The sequence below is a fragment of the Sebastes fasciatus genome, chromosome 17 (genome assembly GCF_043250625.1).
Source record: "Sebastes fasciatus isolate fSebFas1 chromosome 17, fSebFas1.pri, whole genome shotgun sequence".
NCBI lineage: Eukaryota > Metazoa > Chordata > Actinopteri > Perciformes > Sebastidae > Sebastes > Sebastes fasciatus.
In genome coordinates this window covers 15,759,782-15,776,328 of record NC_133811.1, presented here as the reverse complement: position 1 = coordinate 15,776,328, position 16,547 = coordinate 15,759,782, and the positions used below count along the sequence as shown (strand labels likewise).

General features: G+C 39.7%; 1 protein-coding gene and 1 long non-coding RNA gene across 2 annotated transcripts; one reads left to right on the top strand and one right to left on the bottom strand.

The window, feature by feature from the left end:
• The first annotated feature begins 1,338 nt into the window (after window positions 1-1,338).
• LOC141754027 (uncharacterized) lies at window positions 1,339-5,091 on the top strand. The gene is made up of 4 exons (XR_012590552.1): window positions 1,339-1,418; window positions 3,470-3,611; window positions 4,260-4,428; window positions 4,588-5,091. It is a non-coding gene; the product is annotated as an uncharacterized LOC141754027 (long non-coding RNA).
• Window positions 5,092-5,716: 625 nt separating this feature from the next.
• smarcc1b (SWI/SNF related BAF chromatin remodeling complex subunit C1b) lies at window positions 5,717-16,534 on the bottom strand. The gene is made up of 29 exons (XM_074612753.1): window positions 16,263-16,534; window positions 14,653-14,772; window positions 13,139-13,224; window positions 12,973-13,054; window positions 12,781-12,873; window positions 12,525-12,594; window positions 12,356-12,425; window positions 12,198-12,273; window positions 11,594-11,719; window positions 11,316-11,398; window positions 11,115-11,221; window positions 10,951-11,010; window positions 10,774-10,802; window positions 10,547-10,656; window positions 10,388-10,459; window positions 10,185-10,298; window positions 9,770-9,923; window positions 9,541-9,651; window positions 9,362-9,421; window positions 8,961-9,219; window positions 8,056-8,124; window positions 7,906-7,952; window positions 7,792-7,818; window positions 7,668-7,749; window positions 7,451-7,584; window positions 6,659-6,793; window positions 6,384-6,507; window positions 6,158-6,262; window positions 5,717-6,067 (listed from the first exon to the last, which is right to left on the bottom strand). The coding sequence occupies exons 1-29, from the start codon at window positions 16,428-16,430 to the stop codon at window positions 6,000-6,002; spliced, it is 2,841 nt and encodes a 946-aa protein (XP_074468854.1). The 5' UTR covers window positions 16,431-16,534; the 3' UTR covers window positions 5,717-5,999.
• Window positions 16,535-16,547: the final 13 nt, after the last annotated feature.

Genomic DNA, 16,547 nt, shown 5'->3' with positions numbered 1-16,547 from the left:
GGGGCGTAGCCCTAACACAGGTCGACCTGTCTGTCAATGACAGACGTTGTGTCATTGGAGCTTCCTTAGTTGGTCACGCCGAGGCGATTCCCCATAGTGAAACGCAGAACGAAGTTAGAAAAAGAACAAGTATTTCAGCAATCTGTTGTTTGCAGTTACAGAGAACTAAAATGTCAGGTCACTGTCCTATGGTGACGAAGTTGAACATGTGAGGCCCTGAGATTGTCTAAAGGTACAGTGTTAAACTGCAGATATGAAAATTGACATTACATAGTTTAATTCCTTCTTTCTCATATACTTAAATCAAAATCACATAGTATCTTCACACTTTGATTTTGTGTATTACAACAGTGCTAGTAGTAATCAGATATGTTAATTATTATAGTGAGCATAGAATGCTCAAAGGGAGGAATGGAATGGCAATTTTCATATCTGCAGTTTAACACTGTACCTTTAGATAATCTCAGGGCCTCACATGTTCAACTTCGTCACCATAGGACAGTGACCTGACATTTTAGATCTCTGTAACTGCAAACAACAGATTGCTGAAATACCTGTTATGTCTTGTGATGCTCTGTTGTCTGCTGTGTGCTGACGCATTGATATACTTTCTATCCTTCTCTTCCTTTCTTCTTTGCACTTATCTTCGTGTTATGCTTTAAATGTATAAATACTGACTACTCTTTGTATTCGGGGCTCACTTGCCACAGTCCACAACAGGTGGCTGTGCTCGTGAGTCCATCTGCAGATGCTTTAGTTATTAATGTATGCCTTTTTATTAAATTCACTGAAAGACAAGTTGTTACGTTGGTTTGTGTCTTGTTTTAACAGAAACTGCCACCACACCACCTTAACCCTATAATGTTCCAGTTGGAATATTAATGGCGTATTATAGACCTGCTATTGAAGATGCATAGCCCAAGTATAATATAGCAATAAAACCACAGCTGGTTATGATTGACACAGTATAACATGTTCAAAGAAATAATGAATAAATAGGAATAAGTCGCAAGAGATTGTTGATACCGGCCCGTACACACAGCAACATGTGAATAAGGGGAGTACCGCCGCTTGTTTTTTTCCACTTCAAGCACTGATTACAGTAGAATACATCTTATTGAATGTGAAGATATTTTATGTATTAATGTCTGCTATGAGTTCCACCACTCCCATCGTCCACCTCCTCTTGGAAAGTACCATCTAAGGGGAAGAGCAACATTTTTTTGTCTTGGTGACAGGATGGTTCTTGCTCCAGCACTGCTCAAATCTATAAATAGCAGACACACCCTGTTGCTGACTCACAAGAAGGGCTAAAACACAGAAAACCAAACACAATACTTCACTCTGAATCTGAACGATAGAGACATAGCTGCAGAATACGACCCAAGAAGAGAGAAATAAGATTCGAGGATGTATGCGTAAGTAATCTTACCTTCAACTATATAGGTGATATACTTCTGTTTGTACGTATAGGTGGTGAAAGACAGAGTTTAATTTTAAGCATCATTACTTTGCCAATAAAATAATGCTTATATTGTATATTTGAACAAACAAAGTGATATTCTCATGAGGAAAAAGCTTTGATTTAATAATTGTTACACAATTTTAGTGTTGTAATTTAATGTTTTTTCATGGTGTCATTGTAACTGTATTAGCAGTCTGAGTTTACAGCCATGCTGTCGTCTCTGTGAATTCGTACCATTATTACAATATTATCGAAAAACTTAGATTTTGTTGTTTATGTTATGTTTGTTTACTTTATACGAGACTGCGGCTTTAAACTATTTATTTAAACAGCTCATAGTGAAGTCAGACAAACAGGATCATCAACGAAGGGAGACGGGAAATATAAAACATTGCTCAACAAAAATGTACGTTACTCAAACTGCTTTTTCAGTTACAGAAACAAAACAGTGGAATGGTATCCCTACAGATATTAGAGTAACATTAAAAAGGGTTGTGTTGTCTCAGCAGGTATCTCTCTGCCCCATCAGAGGCAGCTCTGAAGAGCAAAAGTTGTTTGTCTTGGTGACAGGATCTTTAAATCCTGACCTCAACAGTTATGCAACTGAACGTATGCAACTACCTTTCAACCTCTGATTGTGTCTCTGTTCAGGAAGTTAGCAGCAGAGGACACACTGTGGCCTGTGTATAATGTAGTCTAGTTTCAGGGGGCTTACTAAACAGAATGATATAAATGCAACCTAAAAAACAGTCTGATGACTTTATAACATTTAAAAAGAAAAACCCAATAAAAAACAACAGTTAACTGAAACTAAACACAAAACTTCACATTAAATTTGTTCCCGGATTACTACTGTTAAGAAAGAGAGAAGATATCCAGGATGGCTTTGGCTGTATATTTTACTTCAACTACTGGTGACAGAGTTCTCTTCTGTCTGACACACTCTGTGTCATTTGCTGTGTAAATAGTCAAATGCACACATTAATATTTTACAGACCAAAGAAATGAAAGCTCACATGTTTGCTGATCTTGAATGAGTAAGAAAAGTCATTGCACATCAGATTTTTTCCACCATGGCACAAAAATCACATACTGTAAGCTTGGAGCATTGTTCAAGAAATATAACTTTAAATACATCAAAATAAATATGTATATTGTATAGAACAAATTGTATTTTAAATGTAAATTGTTACTTTTACTTCAGTAAAAGATCTAAGTACTTCTTCCACCTAGGGTGACCAGATCCCAACAAACCAAATGTAAGAGTTTGTGTGGGACAATGCGGGACACGATACCAAGACTGAGAGGTAGTCTACAATTTTGATATAATGTCTATCTAACTTAAATAATAAACATTTCTATTCTGCGCCTTACCTCGTAACATCTCAATGCTTTGCCCGAATGCATTCATTGATCGGCACGTCTCTTTTTGAGCCGCACGTTTCTTGTGAGACTCACATGAACTGTGTTGCTTCATGTCATATTCCTACTGTGTGAAATTGAAAAATAACTGGCAAATTTCACAAAAAACTGAGAATGCCTTCCACCAGCTTATTAATACATTAAAGTGGTTTCAGTCTTTGTTGTAGCTACATTTCCTCTTCTTTGTGGGAGTTTCCATCATATTCCGGCTAAATCTGCATAGTTTGTGACTTTGCGGTGACTCGCAATTTTCTCCGTTGGGCACAGCGTAGCAAAAACGGTGAAATGTCCACCTGCACTTGACCCACATGTGACCCACATGTGACCCACAGCACCGTGATGACAGCCTTCCCTGCTTTCTTCACAGCCATTGGATAAAAGCCAGATTTTAAAAGACCTTGAAACCTAGAGCCAATGAAAATGTGGGACTCCGTCTCAATATGTGGGATGTGGGACAACGGATAAAAATACTGTGCAGTCTTTCGTAAAGTTAGACACCATGGTCACCCTATCTCCACCACTGTTAAAAACTGGGACAGGACAGACATAGCCTAATCAAATATTGTTTTTTAATTGCTGCAGTGTGCTGAAACACCCCCCTTCTGGCAACCTCACATGATGGGCTGAAACACATAAAGCTGGAACCAAACACAAAACTCCACATTGAAACTGAACAATAAAGCTGTTCTCTGAGAAATAAGATGTTGATGATGACTTTGGATCTGTAAGTAATTTTACTTTCAACTACATAGGTGATATGGTTCTGTTTGTATGTAGGTGGTTGAGTGATAAAGAGACGGAGAGTTATTTTAAGCATCATTACCTTGTCAATAAAACAGATCTTACATTGGATATTCAAACAAACAAAGCGATATTCTCCTGAGGTACACGCTTTGATTTAATATTGTTACACAATCTTAGTGTTAATTTAATGTTATTTCCATACAGTTTATAGTCATTTCATGGTGACATTGTAACTGAATTAGCAGTGTTAAAGTCTAAAGCCATGCTGTTGGCTCTGTGAGGCTGCACATGCACACAGTGGTTCTTTGTTAACATGCTGATGTTTAGCAGGTATAATTATTAACTTACCATGCTCAGTGTCTTAGCCTGCTAACTTTTGCTGATTAGTACAAAACACAAAGTACAGTTGAGGCTGATATGAATGTTAGTAGTAGTTTTGCAGGTATTTGGTCGTACACTAAAGTACAAATCAAAAGTATAACCTGCCGTTAGATGAAAAGTCAGAGGATTACCAAATGTATTGCTATTCATCCTGAGGGTGACATAAGTATCATGGCATAAATTAAATTAAATATTGTTATTCTGCACTGAGTGAGTAAATGCTGATTTTTTCTCACTACTTTTTTAGGGTAAATGCATCTTTAACGTGGTCGGGTGATACCGGTTTTACATTCACACTCAATATATCCACCGCTGGTTTTCTGAATGCAGTATTTTCGGGATTAGCTCTGACAGTGGTACTGACAGTGGCAGTGGGATTGGCCGTGGGATTGGGAATGGGAGTGTACTCTAATACGGTAAGTGATTCAACAATCTCTCCAAAAGAAGCTTGTTATGTCAGAGAAATTTATAAATGTCATTATATGCAAATATCAAATTTAAATGTTAAAGCATGTTACACTCCTACAATATCAGTTTAAGGGTGTCAATAATATTTTTTTCTCCTTTCTTTGTAGAAAAAAGAAAAGAAAACTTGACTGAGGAGTTCCTTCATCTCGAATTAACTGCAAAAGCATCTATGGGATCATAACTCTGTAATAAAAACAAAGATGACAGACATTGACAACATTTATTTTAACTAGGCTATAGGCAATGTGTAATATCTGGCCACATGTGCCAAACAAATAGGCGGCAGCATTTCTGTCCATACATCTAAATCTAAAAAGAGATAAGACGGTGACTGGAATGAACGTCACTGATGTGCTCAAAATGGAAACTAAGTTGGTGTGTGGATTCCATGCTTTTGATATACTCACACTTGTCCTTATATCTGTGAAGGGGAACCAGGAATCAGCTAATAAGAAGAACATTTAAGAAGATTGTTCCTTTGTCTCAAATGCATTGGCAAGGCATGGACATCTAACGGGCCGGAGGGGGGTCTGGCACTGTGTAGTTCCTAGAGCACCTCCTCTTTTTGCAAATCATGTGATGAAAATAAAGTTGGTTCAGCAAAGGTCAAAGGTTGACGTGCTCATAATAAGCAGAAGAGTTCAGAAGATGTAAACACAAAGACATTTTTTTAGTTAATTTACCTTAACTGTAAAAAAATGAACATTTTAACTATTTTTTTATGTAACTATTTTCTATGTAAACATATAGTGGAGTAATGTCTACCTGAGCAGAGAATGAAGTCTCTCTCCCTGTGTGTGTGTGTGTGTGTGTGTGTGTTGTAATCCGAGTTTCTCCGTGCTTTGTTGACATCACTGGGCCGGCCGTGCATGCTTTTAGTGCATGTTTGTTCATGTGAGCGTGCCCCACTGACTAGCTCACACAGTGTCTTTCTGCACTTGTGAGGACCCTCATTGACATAATGCATTCCCGAGCCCCTTACCCTAACCAACACCACTACAACTAAATGCCTAACCCTAACCTAAACCTAATTTCAACCTCAACCTTAAAAGTCTGAACCCTCAAACAGTCCTTAGAAAGTCTTACCCGAAGCCAGGACCGGCCCAAAGTGTCCTCAATCCCCAAGTCTTAAACTCATATTGGTCCTCACAAAGATAGATGTACAAGTACACACACACACACACACACACACACACACAGAGAAACAAGTTGGACTACAACAAAAGATGAATTTAGTTTCATGTAAAACAACTTTAATGAGTCGAGTTCAATCTTCAGATTCCTCAACTCTGACGTCAGAGCACAAATATTTCACAGATATAAGACGGCCCGAGCCGTTGACCAAATTACACATTAACTGCGTCTATGTGCTTGTGTGTCTATAAACATGTGACTAGTACTGAACAGTTACACAGTTGGATTTCTTAGCAGTTGTTCCTGAACATTGCTGTTACATTTTTATGTGAGTGTGTGTGAAGAAGGACTGGTGTGTGTGTGTGTGTCTTGTTTTCTGGTCAGTTCAGCTGTGACTGGACGCTGGAGGACCCGGCTGAGCTGGTGCTATCCCATCAGGCTGCGAGGACGGGTCTGAGACGGTAACAGAAGGAGTTGGTGTCATCACACCCACAGAATCAGACCATGTTTAAAAACAGCACAAAACCAGAGAACAATACTCACACATGCCATTGGGAGCTCCAGGGTGTCGAGGGGCCATCGCCTGGGCGTTTCCCCCACCAGGCATCATCCGGTTGGGCATGGACTGGCCTGAAGGAGGAGGCAGGGCTAAAGCGTAGGAGCAAACAATGATTTAACAGATATGAAATTACACTAGATTGGTTTTAATGTGTCTTAAGAGGGTTAACCTTTCTCTTAGAGGGTGTTTGATGTGTGTGTGTGGTCAGACCTGAATGCTGCATTGTGTATCCCGGCTGCTCCCTCTGCTGGCGAACCTTCATCTCTGCCTGTTTCAGCTGCTCAGTGTGGAACGACTGCCTCTCCGACAGGAGCTGCTGCCGCTGCTGCTCCAGCTGCGTGATACACACACATATACACACACAAAGTATTAATGATATGTTTCGAGACATGTTGCTTCTGGATACAAACAAGATAACTAACAGATGTGAGAAATTAGGGCATTAGAGCTTCTGGTTTTTATAGCAGATATTTGTGTTCACTCACAGCCTCCTTCTCACGGTCCATGATGGTCTCTAGCTCCTCAAAGTGCCTCAGTTTGATCTCCAGCTTCTTCATCTGGGTCTCCACCAGCAGAGCCACCAGAGACTTGACCTTCCTCTCCTCTACTGCCGCCAAGTGCTGCAAACACACGAGGCAAAGATGAAAGTTAGAAGAAAACAAAACACCATAAATGGGTAAGGAACTGGGTGGTAAGTGCACGTGACAGTTGAAAGGAAGGGAATGGAAAAAGGTAGCGGAGGTAAAGATGAAAAGAGGGAAAACACTGAGGAAGAAGAGAGGAGATAAGAGGGGAGAGGAGAGGAGAATAAATTGGGTGTGACGGAGCGTGGCAAGGAGAGAGAGAGAAAAATAAATTAGGAGGCTGAATGAAAGAAAACTACCAAATAAATCATCAGCAACAAGGGGTGGGACGGTTACTGATCTAACTCATAGAGAGACTGGGCAAGACACAACACCTCACTGGGTTACAATGAACCACAAATTTGGAATCAAATCCAATTTTAATTGTTTACCATTTATTTGAATTGGTAAAATGGCATTAAAACGACCTTTTGAGATAATCCCAGTCTCTAATCTGTCAGATATACGGTATATTCTACATATAATCAATTATAGGTGCAAAGCCAGGTCTTAAAGTGATCTCCAAGATGGTGCCTGTCTTGGTTGCTATGACACAACTGGAAAAAAAAACAACCTCTATTTAACATGACAACCATTTCTTCACTTTACGTCCCTGTGATTGGTCCGTTTTGAAGTGCAAGGGGCGGGCTTTACCTTGGCCTTTGTGGCAGCTGAGGCCAGAGCAGCTGCTGCTGCCGTGGCAACGCTGCCCTCCACCAGATCCTGCTCCATCACTCTCGCCTCATCCACATCTCCCCGCCCTACGCTCTCGTCGTCATCTCCCCTTCCTGGACCAGAGAGAGAATTATCCTTAATACAGACAGATATTTACACAGTAAATACATATATAATTCTGTACATATTTGCATACCGTCTCTCTCCTCTGCAAGCATATTTTCAGCATTTTCTCTTTTCACTAGTTCTCCCTCCACTTTGGCCCCACTGGGTTCCACCTTGGCCCCACTGGGTTCCACCTTGGCCCCACTGGGTTCCACCTTGAGTACATCTGCCCTTAAAGAGACCTGAAAATGTACCAACACTCAAGGTAAGCTACAAAAACCACCAGCAGATACAGTAAAACTCTCTCTAAGCTCTTATTGCTGTTTCACCTGATGGGAGGTGGAGTTTGTTTCAATTTTCTCTGCATCCATCGACTCTGAAAGACAGAATAAGAGATGGCATATAGATAGCATAGAGATATAGATGAATTTGTGTGTGATTATCTGCTTGTATATATATACAGTATATTACAGTGTTACCTGTTTTGTCGGGCTGGTTGGACGTTTCAGAGACCTTATCCACCGACTCCTGCACTTTGGAAAACTCCTCTGAAGACAAACATATAGAATCAGTACACACATACTGAACTTACAGTACAGCATCTCACAACCATACCATAATGTAGACCAGTGGTTTTCAAAGTGGGGTCCTTGAGGGGGTTCCAGGGGGTCCCCAGCAAAAAGGAGAATAATTTATTTTCACTATAATTCCATCTATAAGTAACACAATGACAGAAAGCCATGTGCAATATAACTTTTTATTACTTTTTCAATATCATTTCCAATATTACTCTCTCAATATCACACGCATTATTACACATCTATTTTTGTTTGTGCTTATTTTACTAAATGTATCTTACTGCCATTGTTATTCTATTAGGCACTGGTGTTAATATGACTTATTACACAGCTTTGTTGAATACTCTATTCTGATTGGTCAATCACGGCACTCTACAGTCTGTTATTTCTTTATAACAGACCGTTGCTATGGACGCAGTTCTGATCTCGGACTCCGGAGGACCATTCAAGGTTTATTTCACAACAATGACCGGCTCGCTGTACTGCCTTACTTCTTATACACTTTATAGTATGTACTCTGTTGAGTTTTTTTATTCTTTTGTTGTTGTAATTTTTGAGCTATCTCTGGCAGAAGAATTTCCTTCGGTTTTAATAAAGTTCTCTGTATAACTATGTTGGTCATGGGTATCACGCTTTCTGTAATAAAACATCTAAAAGCAAAAACCCTAACAACCCTGGGCCAAAATCTTATCAAATGGGGGGTCCGTGGTCTAATTGTGTCAGTTTGGGGTCCTTGACGTGCAGAACTTTGGGAACCACTGATGTAGCCTACACTTAAATCAACCCTCCACCCTCTGCTCTCTCACCTAGTGCAGCCTTGGCTGCGGATGAAGCCACCCGCGGGTCCACCACGGATGCCAGGAAGGCCACGGTGCTCATGACGGGATTTTCTGATTGGCTGAAAGGCACAGGCTGGTACGCCAGCGGGCCGAGGGAGGCCGAGGAGTCCTCTAAGTAAGGGTCTTCTATTGGCAGACGAAGGAAGTGGAGGATACACTCGTCTTGCGTCCTGGAGCCCACATGCTCGGATACTTTGTTCCAGTCGTCTCTGTAGACCTCTAAGGCCTGAGAGAGACATCGGAGAGAGACAAAGAGGAGCGTGACAGTGTGAGAACAAGTTGCGAACACTTTGGGTTTCCATTTTAGGAAGGAAATTAGTCATGTAAGATCTATGATAGAAAGCCCAAAACATAAATGATTGTCTTACCTCTAATAGCAGGAGCGTCTCTTGCTCTGTCCATTCCCTTCCTGCACTCGTTCCTTTAGTCTGAGGCAGATGTCATAAGAGTAATGTTAGAATAATGACTTAACACTTAATTACAGAAAGGTTAGTGTATGAGACAAGATTAAAACTATTGGGATTTTAAAAGAAAGATTGTGTGAGACCTTAGGGTGTTTCTTGGTGTAGATGTCGGAGCGCAGACCAAAGTTCTGGCAGTCTGAGGGCTTGTCTCTGCTCTTTTCTGGGAAATACAACATGTGCTGCGAAGCGGACACCTGCAAGAGCGAGAGCGGGCGGCGGAGTTTATTCGGAGGCATTTCACATGATTCAAATGTGCATTTTAAACACATCTGTGTAGAGCTGTTGTTGTTGTGTGCTCTGTGTGTTTTTTACCTGCAGGGGTTTGTGTTGTAGGGGGGCCAGCCCGGTCGGTGTGTCGGCCAGTACGTTGAAATGAGGGGTGGGTGGGGGTCCCATGGGGAGCGGTCTGCTCTCTGCATCCACCTGGTAGTTAATCAAACCCCACTGCTCCAAAAACGCATGAACCCTGGACACAAAGAATACATTTACTGCGTTGCAGCTGTAAAACGTCCCCCACATATACACTGACAAAATCAGCATACGCCATGTTGCAATTAAAAATAAAAGCTGCTTTTCAGACACCACATACCGCGTGTTCCTTCCCAACATTAACAGATTCAATTCGTTAACACATTCACATTTCACAACACCCACACACCACACTCAATTTAGCAGATGCAGCAGACAATGCATGGTAGCAAACACCCACACACACACAAAGTTATACCTCATGACAGCACACACGTCTCCAGTGAGGTTGCGTCTGCAGGACGTTGAGCTGAGGTATTCCTGGGGGTTGAGCCGGTACGTGTCGATCATGAAGTTGCGGTATGCCAGGTAGCTGAAGTGCACGGGAAAGACCATGTTTTTTTTAGTGACGTCATCTCCATCACCTGGTAAGACTTGAATAGTAAAGTCTGCAGTACTCACATTTCTGGAGATTTGGACTTGTTCTTTCCATTGAAGAATTCCGGCAATGCACGTTTCTCTATCGAGTGAATGCTGGAATATGTGCACAGAAAGGTTTTTAGGGGTTAGGTTATAAAGTTGGGAATGTAGCTAAGTTTGTGTGTGTGTGTAATTACTTACCTGTTGTAATTGAACCAAGATGTGTAGCTTGGTACTATGATGTGATGGGTTTGTTCTGTGATGCTGTCCTCTCCCTCTGACAGGCGAGGTATTTCCCTCTCCTCATCATCCTAGACACACACAGAGAACATTTAATAACACTTTTACATCACTGAAACAAAGACAGTAATAACTGCTACAGACTACCCAGCCCTCCTGCATTGAAAAACAAATGACATCATATTTACCCTTCCTGGGAAATCATCCTCCAGTTCATCTGAAAAAGGAAAAGTGGAGGAAGGGTGAAAACTCAAGGTGCATTCACACAAACAAAAAAAACAACCGTATTTCATTATTTTTAACGTTTTAAAACTTTTACACATGCTACACTTCTCCTCAAACATTAGCTATAACACTTAACCTACCCAGGTCAGCCATGGTCCCTCCTTTGACAGGAGTATTCTCACTGTCCTTCTTCAGGTTGACTACGAGAACATAAGAAAGTGGTTTAGAGCCAGAGATGTTACTTTAAGGAATACTTTTATTTCCTTTAATTTCCTATTCAGTTTTGTTGTTGTTATTGTTTTACCATTCTTGGGTAGTATAACCTCCTCCATGTTGGGAACAGGGGTAGGGTCCTCCATGTCTTTGGTCAAGTCTTCTTCTGGCTCTTCCTCCTGTGGCCCACGCCTTCTCCTGTGCACACAGACACACAATCAATGCTGAGACCTCACCCTGAAACGCCAAACAAAAAGTATGCCCTCCTGTTTGGTTAACACTTGTTTCTTACCCCTTCTTTCCTTTCTTCCTGCCTTCAGAGGAGGGAGGAGACGGGGAGCGTCTTCTCTTTTTGGAGGGGGTGACCTTGGAGTCCTGCAACAGAGGAAAGGGGTAGATGGCGAGAAAAACTAAGAAAGTCAGAGTTCATCAGAGGTCAAGACTCTTAACGTTTTTGAACATGAAAGTCTCCTGGTTGCCTCCATTTTCCACCAGTAAAAATGTAAAAATCTGTGTATTAATAATTGAGAACACCATTTCCTTTTAGACCGCCTACAGCTTCTCACACACCTGGTCGTCTCTGAGGTGAATACGCCGGCGGAGAATGATTGGCACATTCCTCTCATCCACACAGTAGTCTTCTTCGTTCATCCACTCATTGAAAACATCTGTGTCCTGAACCCAGCCAGCATGGACCTGGGGCACACATAAACCACACAGTGAGTATTAATATGGTGCATGCTGGTGTATATCAGCGCCGGCAGTGTCCCAAATGAACACACACCAGATCATATCAACAAATGCCAGTAAAATTGACTGTGGCAGATAAAACAATAGGCTTTACCTGTCAAGATGATATCATATAAAAGCCTCCATTATTTATATATATAGTGTCTGGTTCCTGTTTTTAGACTGTGTCCCTGCTGACTACCATACTCTCACTAACTGTGAGCCAAGTGAAGAAAAACACTGCTCTGTAAGCTGACTCCTAACAGGCTACCTTGAGCCAAAAAAGAAATGTTCTGACAATAACTCAATGTAATCTCACTCTGAAGTGTAAAATATTGATGTAGAGCTTGATATAGTAAATGTAGCAGGAAACTGCAGTACGTAACTAAATATATATAGAGTTGTAAATCATCATGTTTTTTTGTAGGTGTGCTGCTGTACTGACCCGCCACGGCTTCTCTGAATGTGGTGGCTCTTCGACCTCTACTTCAACATCACTTGAGGACAGCCAACTGTCATAACTGTAGAAAAGAGGCAATTGACACAACAGGTAAGTATTTGTGTTTAAGTACGAGCATCTGTGTGTGTGTGATTGTGCATTACCTGTCAGGGTGCATGCCCCAGTGTACCAAGACATGTTTGTCTTTCCGCATGACAGGACGCATCCATTCATCTGAAAATAGATGTTTAGTTAAAAAAAATGGATCAAGTTAAATACGTACCAGGGATTTAAAAAGATAACAAACACATACATGCACAAACTGTAACTGACCTTCCTCTGTAGAAGCAGGTGAGGGGTAGATGTGGTGACTGGCGAGCGTTCGGTCCTCTGTGAGTGAACCCTGTAGAAGGACAAACTGTGACCCTGTAGCACTGATATTGAACTACATTATCAGAGCTATACTGACTTTCATATTCTCACTACTTCATAGTCAGCTAGCTCTGTCATTGACAGGGACATTTTCTCCTTCATCAGTCCGTCTAACATTCTGTCTGCTCATCTTTAACTCTCCTCTGCAGCACTTTACCTGGTGTTTGGTGATAATATCCGTCAGTCTGCTAGCCAGCTCCTGATCCAGTGTAGGGTCCACATATACCACAGGCAGTGACATGCAGTTGTTCTGTAGACGCACAAAACACAAGTAGTTCATCAGTGGTGTGTCCCTGGTGGGCTGATGTGTGTGTGTGTGTGTGTGTATTTATATGTGTGTCTATGTCACCTGGATCAGTGCTCTTTCAATAGCACCAAACATCTCAACATTCCTCTCAGTTCTTGATGGATTCTGCAAGTCAAACCTCCGCCTGTAAAAAAGAGGGAAGGGAAGAGATTTCACATGATGGACACTAATGTTGAAAAAGCAAAGGCGTAAGAGGCATGCAACTCACCAGCCTTGCTCAGCCTTGAACTTGTAGGCAGTGCCAAGAATGTGGCAGAGTCCACCCCCTGGCCGCAGGTCCAGGAAGCATTGTGCCTGCAGAGAAATTGTAAAATCATCAGTTTTGTTTTGCATGTTTTATAACCTAATCTTGCCAGATTTTGATGTCACCTTACTCTTTCCCATTTCTAATGGGGACCACAATTGAAAGAAGCTTTGAGATTTATTGTGTTTTTATCCTCTGTTATTCTAATTATGTGTCAACTCTCAAGACTGAAATTAATACATTTTAATACAAATTAATACACAATCATACACAGTATAATGAAATTCGTCGTGCCTAGCTCCAGAAAGTAAATAACAAATAGAAAAAAAACAGTATGACTGCAATACTGTATTAATATTGTCATCAAACAAATATACAGTGGTGGAAAGTAACTAAGTATATTTACTCCAACACTGTAATTAAGTACAATTTTGTGGTACTTGTACTTTACTTGAGTATTTCCATTTGATGGTACTTTATACCTCTACTCTACTTCATCTCAGAGGAAAATATTGTACTTTTTACGCCACTACATTTATTTGACACTTTATCTACTAGTTCATTTTTACATAAAATAACATATGTGCTTTTATGATATGATGCAGTACTGTTCTACAAATTAGCGATGCACCGCTCTGAGTTTTTTAGTCCTGATTCCGATAGCGATACCTGGGCTTTGGGTATCAGCCGATACCGAGTCCTGATCCGATACCCGTGTTTAATTAATAAGCTGTATGCCTCAATGTGTGCAAGTGACTGGGATCATTCTTTTAAGTGGAAGGCAACATCAGGCCTGACTTAAACATTACTTTCCTAACTTTGTAAAACAAAATATAACAAATATTTACATAGATATAAATTTACTAAATTGTTCTTTATTATAAAATTAATAAATTGTACACCAGCAACTTGGTAAATTATTTTAAAAATGAACAGCAATTACAATTCAACTATAAACATGTTATAATGCAGCAACAATTTGGTCAAAATGTAAACAGGAATTAAAATGCCAGTATATGATGTATATAGTATTTACATATTGAATTGAATTGAATAGATCGGTCCCATTGTCACCCGGTACCCGATCCAGCTATTTAAGTCAGTATCGGCACAATATCGGTGCATCCCTACTATTAATCTACCCAGTAGTATATAAAAGATAAATATATCTAAATATATGATTTCATTATATATTGTCATACAATTATATAGTGATCTCAACCCCTGTAAAAACACAACACTACATCAACATTATATACATTATATATATTATATTATTTCTTTATATTAATCTTGTCTCTAGGTGGAGGCTTCAGATAAGCCCAGTAGGTTTTTTTTAACTCTTCCTGCACTTTATATTATTCATTTATTCTTTTGTTATGTTGTATAGTCTGAAATTGTGCAAAATAAATAAACATAAACATAAACATAAAGCATAAAAGATGGGAGACTTTGGAGACAGCGAGAGAAGGACTCACAGGCAGTTTGGTGAGAGCAGGACTGGTAGCTTGTCTGCCAAAGGCATCCTCTTGGAACTGGAGAAGCTGCAGGGTCACTGCAGCCAGAGCCTGACACGATGGAGCATCCACCAGCACATACTAACAGACACACAGACACACAGATTTTTACAGTTTTACGAAGAGGACAATGCTTCATCATCGTGCTTTGATGCAACCTACAGCCCCACTGTATTTAACCGATAGTCTAGACCAGGGGTCAGCAACCTGCGGCTCCGGAGCCACATGCAGCTCTTTAGCTCCTCTCTAGTGGCTCCCTGTGGATTTATAAAAATGGAATGAATAACTGTTTTTTGTTTACATTTTCATTTCTATTTATCATTGTTGTAGGTCTAATGTACAACGGTACGACTGAGTATTAGGGCCACATTGAGGAAAAGAAAATAAATCTGAGATTTTGAGAAAAAAGTCATAATATTACAAGAATAAAGTCATAGTATTACGAGAATAAAGTCATAATATTTCAAGAATAAAGTCATAATATTTCAAGAATGAAGTCATAATATTTCAAGAATAAAGTCATAATATTTCAAGAATGAAGTCATAGGTGTACAAGAAAAAATACATAATATTATGATAATAAAGTCAAATGTTTACGAGAAAAAAGTTGAAATATTATTAGAATAAAGTCATAATATTATAAAGTAGTAATTTTACAGGTTATTTTTTTTCTCGTAAAGTTATGACTTTATTCTCGTAAAATTATGATTTTATTCTCGTAAAATAATGACTTTATTTTCGTAATATTATGACTTTATTCTTGTAAAATTATGACTTTATTCTCGTAAAGTTATGACATTATTCTCGTAAAATTATGACTTTATTCTCGTAAAATTATGACTTTATTCTCGTTATATTATGACTTTATTCTCGTAAAGTTATGACATTATTCTCGTAATATTACAACTTTTTTTCTCGTAAAGTTATGACTTTATTCTGGTAAAATTATGACTTTATTCTCGTAATATTATGAATTTATTCTATTAAAATTATGACTTTATTCTCGTAATATTATGACTTTATTCTGGTAAAATTATGACTTTATTCTCGTAATATTATGACTTTATTCTCGTAATATTATGAATTTATTCTATTAAAATTATGACTTTATTCTCGTAATATTACAACTTTTTTCTCGTAATATTATGACTTTATTCTCGTAATATTACAACTTTTTTCTAGTAATATTATGACTTTTTTTCCTCAATGTGGCCCTAATACTCTGTAGTACATTTGCTCTTTGGCCCTCACTGCATTAGACTTATATACTATATACTTAGACTATAAACTGTGTTACCTTCATCACAATGATCAAATGTTTTGCAGCTCCAGACAGATTATTTGTTAATTTATCTTTTGCCTAAAATGTGTCTTTAGATAGTAAAGCTTGCTGACCCCTGCATCTAGCCTTATTTAACTGTTGTATTTACTACAGATTAACCTCTAGGATTTGGCTACATTTGCACTTTGCATGTATTATTTTTAAATAACATTAGACAACAGCACTCATTGGCTTCATCACACAGATCAACGTAATGCTCTGCAGCATGATGTTTGCAGCTAGCTGCTACCTTCTTGTAGTGCTTCCCGACCCACAGTCGCAGCACCTCTAGCTGGGCTGAAGTCTCCGGACTCTCCCAGAACCTATCGGACGGACTGCCGTCTTTTCTCCGATGTAAGGATGTTCCGGAGCTGGGTTGGCTTGTCCCAGGCATGCCGAGGTTTGTTCCTCCGGACATTGTGGCCCATTAATAATAAAAAACGAGATTGATCTCAAACAGGAGAACAACACTGGGCTAGCGCTTCTTCTCGCTAGCTTTTGAGTTCTCGTGTTCTCTCGCGAGACGAAGCGTGAT

Excerpts from the sequence above, each read along its gene's own strand:
- smarcc1b (XM_074612753.1), bottom strand. The coding sequence starts at position 16,430 with ATGTCCGGAGGAACAAACCTCGGCATGCCTGGGACAAGCCAACCCAGC. Across the intron at positions 11,720-12,197 it reads ATTCAGAGAAGCCGTGGCGG|GTCCATGCTGGCTGGGTTCA; the intron begins GTCAGTACAGCA and ends TGTGTGCCCCAG. Across the intron at positions 10,299-10,387 it reads AAGTCCAAATCTCCAGAAAT|CTACCTGGCATACCGCAACT; the intron begins GTGAGTACTGCA and ends CGTGCACTTCAG.